Source organism: Orycteropus afer, unplaced genomic scaffold (assembly GCF_000298275.1).
Source record: "Orycteropus afer afer isolate SDZICR_OR568_19922 unplaced genomic scaffold, OryAfe1.0 scaffold01124, whole genome shotgun sequence".
Taxonomy (NCBI): domain Eukaryota; kingdom Metazoa; phylum Chordata; class Mammalia; order Tubulidentata; family Orycteropodidae; genus Orycteropus; species Orycteropus afer.
Window position 1 is genome coordinate 59130 of NW_006922711.1, and position 5065 is coordinate 64194.

General features: G+C 39.9%; 1 protein-coding gene across 1 annotated transcript in view; it reads right to left on the bottom strand.

Annotated features, from left to right (window-relative positions):
- Positions 1-5065, bottom strand: part of SMC1A (structural maintenance of chromosomes 1A) — a 78295-nt gene that overhangs the window by 38079 nt on the left and 35151 nt on the right. The window contains exons 14-15 of the mRNA XM_007958761.1: positions 3989-4105; positions 3774-3880 (exon numbers count right to left, since the gene is read on the bottom strand). Of these exons, the coding sequence (XP_007956952.1) occupies positions 3774-3880; positions 3989-4105 (224 nt within the window). The remainder of the gene's footprint in view (positions 1-3773; positions 3881-3988; positions 4106-5065) is intronic.

Genomic DNA, 5065 nt, shown 5'->3' on the forward strand with positions numbered 1-5065 from the left:
CTAATATCAGAATTTGGGCTCTTTCTCCTATACTATCTTTGCAATATAACATAGTGGTTAAGAGGATTGGTATCCCAGCTCTGCCACTTACTAGTGTAATCTCAAGCAAGTTAAAATTATATTCTTCATGCCTCAGTTTCCTCACCTGTAAAATAGAAGTACTGACCTCTGAATTACTGGGAATTGTTTTTCTTTTTTTAGTTAGTTAATTTGTATAAAGTCCTTAGAACAGTGCCTGGCACACAGTAAGTACACAATAAATTTTAGTTATCTTCATCATTGCTGGGAACACTAACTGTATTCAGCTCATCTTTGTCCAAGAGTTTAGACCCTTTAACAACCACCCCCATATTCCCCAAGATTCCTGAACCTCTTAAGGAATTGGTAGGCTTGGATAGTAAAAAAATCATGGGCAAGTTACTGGGTTCCTCATTTGATTAAAGATTCTACAGAAGAATCCTGATCAAAAGGGGGAAAATGCAGAGCAGAATTCTAAATTCTCATGGACTCTAAACTTTCTGGAGCCATGTGGACTGGATGAAGTCCTAAAACTACTGCCCTGAGATAATCTTTAAATCTTAAACCAAAAATATTCCCTGAAGTCTTCTTAAAACCAAACAATAGTTTAACTGAGTTAGTAAAAAAAAAAAGGTCTGCCTGAGTATTATGCTCTTTTAAAAGTTATTTATATGAGATCAAAGTGACAACAGTAACTCAAAAGATTCGACAGGAATCTTAGGGGGCAGTGACTTTATGTTAATGAAGGAGGGAATAACCCAGAAAAGGTAAGAATGGCTGTACAACTAGAAGAATGTAATCAATGTTACTGAGTTGTACATGTAGAAATGGTTGAATTGGTGTATGTTTTGCTGTGCATATTCTCAACAATAAAATAATAATAATGAGTTCCTGTTATTGCCCTCCTCCCCATCTCATTAGAAACTCAAAGCATATGAGAATATGGAAACATTAACAGGCCAAGCAGAGCTAACTTCCAACTACATGCCCTCCTTTCCTCCATATCATGTGACAGATGCTGCCAGATGTCATGCTAGCAGGCTTAAAACCCATTAGTCACTATAATCTAAATGGAATGTAATTAACTCCATAATTTTGAGCTATGCAATTTTGAAGTCCAATCTCTTAAATGTGACTCATATGGCTCTCTGTGATCTGGCCCCTGCTGACCTCTCCACCACCCCCGCTTTTCTCCTGACCCATTTTTATGCTCCAGACATTCAAAACTATTTAGTTTCCAGAATAAGGCATATTCTCTCACACCTCCAAGCATGCTGTTTTCACTGCCTAGAAATCCCTTCTGTCTGCAGTCTTACTGGCTAAATTCTACTCACTCTTTTGGTTTTCAGTTCATCACTCTTGTTCTGTAAAACCTTCTGACTATTCTGTGCGTAGGGTGGAGAATTTAGTTTCTACTGTCCATTGTTGGGTTCCTCCCTTTTTGGACTTCTGGTACAAAGTCAGAATTGACTCGATGGCAGTGAGTTTGGTTTGGTTTTGGTACAAAGTTGAGTTAATGATATCTCATAGTTCATATTATATTTTATATGTAAGACCCTTCTTTGTCCCTTTGTTTCAACCCAATTCCCATTCTCATCACCTTCCCTAATGTTGAGCATGTACTATAAAGGGACATATATGTATGGAGCTCTGGTGGCATAGTGCCTAAGGCACTTGACTGCTAACCAGAAGGCTGATGGTTCAAACCCACCAGCCACTCCTCAGAAGGAAGACTGGACAATCTACTTCCATAGTGATACCACCTCAGAAACCCAAGGAGAGGTCACTGTGAGTCAGATCCCACTCGACAGCAATGAGGTTTTTTTTTTCTTTAGTATATCCTTAAAAATGCTTATCTTTGTAAATGTCATTGTTTTTTAATTTACACAAATGCATGGTGTTATAAATTCCTCTCTTACTTACTTAGTAAGTCAACATTTCCTTTGTGAGTCCATGTTACTTCCTGTAAACCTAGTTCTTGCTTTGAACTGCTCACACAGTATTCCATAGTCTATATATTCATCACATTTAACCTATACTTTCCCCCAGTAATGGGCATCTACATCACCACCGACTTTCCTACTACCACAAATTATGCTGAGATGAACAATCCTGAATGGATTGCGACCCTGTGGCAAGATTCTCTCTGGAATATATACCCAGGACTGGGTTGGTTGCTAAATCACAAGCCATATTTAGACTTATTTTCACCAAATACTGCTAGGTCCCCCACACACACACACTTTTATTGTGGTAAAAACATACACAAAAAAGACATTCACCAACATAACAACTTTCACATTTCCAGCTGAGGGATATTGATGACATTTTTCATGTTGTGCCACCATTATTAGCTACCCTTTCCCAGAATATTCCACCATGCTAGGTAGTTTTTTAAAATGGCTGTACCAATATATGAAAGTTCCTGGCTATCTATGCAATACCACTTCTCAGTATTCACCTCTTAGACTTTTGCCAAGGAGCTCTGGTAGTGTAGTGCCTAGGGCACTTGACTGCTAACCAGAATGCTGGTGGTTCAAACCCACCAGCCACTCCTTGGAAGAAAGGTTGGGCAATCTACTTCTGTAGTGATACCGCCTCGGAAAACCAAGAAGGGGTCATTATGAGTCAGGTCCAACTCGACAGCACATAACAACAACAACAACATACTTTTGCCAATCTGGTAAGTACAAAGTTGTATCTCATTGTTTCAATTTCCATTTCTTATTCTTCAGCTTCCATTTCTTATTCTTATGAGATCAAACATATCTTTATATTGTTGTTAACTATTTGAGCTTCTCTTTCCATGAACTGCCAATTTATATCCTCTGCCAATTTTTCTACTAGGCGTCTCCCCCCACCCTTTATTGATCAGTAGTTCCTTGAGAATTTCCTCATATTTTCTATCTACCTCAATTACAGCATCAATCATACTGTTCTGAAATTGTCTCAACTAGTCCATAAGCTTCCTGAGGACAGGGATAGTCTCTGATTCAATTCTTCACCCTCGAGCCTGGCTTAGGGGCAGAACAATAAATCTTAACTGCATGGGTGAAGAACTAGATGAACTGCTGCCTAAGGCACAGGGTCGAAAGAATGACCTCCTTCAAAGCAGAGAATATGTCATGTTCATTTCTGTCTTACTTCTACCTTCCCCAGTCCCTCCAATACCTAGCACAGGACAACGTGGCACAAGGTAGTTACTAAAGAAAAGTTTATTGAATAAATGAACTAACTAAAGTTGGGAAGAAAGGAGAAACTATTGTTTTCTTCTTGTTATTCTTCCAACCTAGAATTTCTTTCCCCCTTACCTGCATCATTCACCAGGATAATGACCATAATAACAGCTAATATTCTTTGTTCTTAGTATGTGCTAATATTATGCTAAATACTTTATAAGAATTATTTCATCAAATCCTTACAACACTGCCATGTGGAAGGTACCATTATCCCATTTTACAGATAAAGAAACTGGGGCTTAGAGATGTCAACTCATTGCCCAAGATCACAGAGTTAGTAAATTGTGGAGGTGGGATTTTAACCCAAGTAAATCACATCTATGCTTGGCACTCTTAACTACTATACTATGCCATACTCTCTCCTGGATCTCCCTGCCATTTAAGGCCTACTTCCATTAAACTCTCACAGTTCTAAGGACTGGTCCCTGACTTATGATGGCATCTGACTTTCCAGGGATGTCAGGCTAGAGGTTACAAGGCATCCTAGTCTCCTCTTCTATTCACACTTCCACCTACCGCTTCTTGGCAATTTCATTCTGCCTCTTCACCTTCTCTTCCTCAAACTCCCGGATGTTGCGCACACCAATCTCCCGACAAAACTCTTCAAATACTTCATCTTCTACCTGAAAGGAGAAGTCGGGAGGGGGCACAGGCCCTTTTGGTCAGAATCCTAATTCCAGGCCCAGCCCTACCCCGATGTACATGCTGGCATGGTTCATTCCCCTACCAACCTGGTTCATCTTCTCCTTCAAGTCTTTCATTTCTCTCTCTCGGCTCTGGATGATCCTTTTGATATCATTGATGCGAGGCCCAAAGTTGGCTAGTTCACTCTCCAGCTTGGACTTTTCCTGTAGAAAATGGAGTTGAGAGGGAAAAAAGGGACCAGGCTCCTTGGAGGAAAAGATCTACCCTGACTGTACTGGCCCCATGGTCAGGAAGGAGTAGCTCTCTACACACTGAGAGAATCTGAACTTAGCACCAATGCCCTAGTCAAATCGCCCATCATCTCTCACTTGCATGATCACATAACTTCTTCCCTGGACTCCAGTTTTGCCAGACCCAGTTCACAGAGAGAACACACACTAAACACCATTAGTTATAGGTCCATAATCCCTTGTCTATAATCCTTGGGGATAGGTATATTTTGGAAGTTAGACTTTTTCAGATTTAGTGAAAGGTAAAATAATACAGTATATGTAGTATACACAGATTATGTAACAGTTCCAAAGGAGGTCTAGGGAAGTACCTCATAATCAAATACATTATTTCTGCAAGTAAATATCACTATTCACTATAAATAGCCTTGTATCTATTAAGATTAGGTTTTTACTACCAATTTACATACACACCTGTACACACACACATCACAAAAACCACTTTTGTAGCGAGTGATCAACACCGTGGCATTGAAGAAGAGGAAGACACAGAGAGGTATACAAGAAGTACAGACAACAAAGATAAACCCTTTTACGTATACAGTACTGCGTTATCAGTGATAACAAACATTAATCTATGGGAAAATAGATGGACAGACAGTTGAATGACAAGGCATGTCTAGGCAAAAGGGAATATACTCATGACCATATATAAGGCTGGCAGACGAAACTTCTACATACGTATTCGTATGTGCTGTAAGAATGTCCAAATATATAGATACACTCCTTGGAGAGAACAAGCAAGAGAGAAAGAAGGGCTGCTCAGGCACCAGGAGACACCTCAGAGGGTAGGAGTGTATGGAGGGGTGGACACAGGGAAGCGATACCTATTGGGAGGAAGTGGGAGAGGAGATGTTGCATTGTGCTAAATTG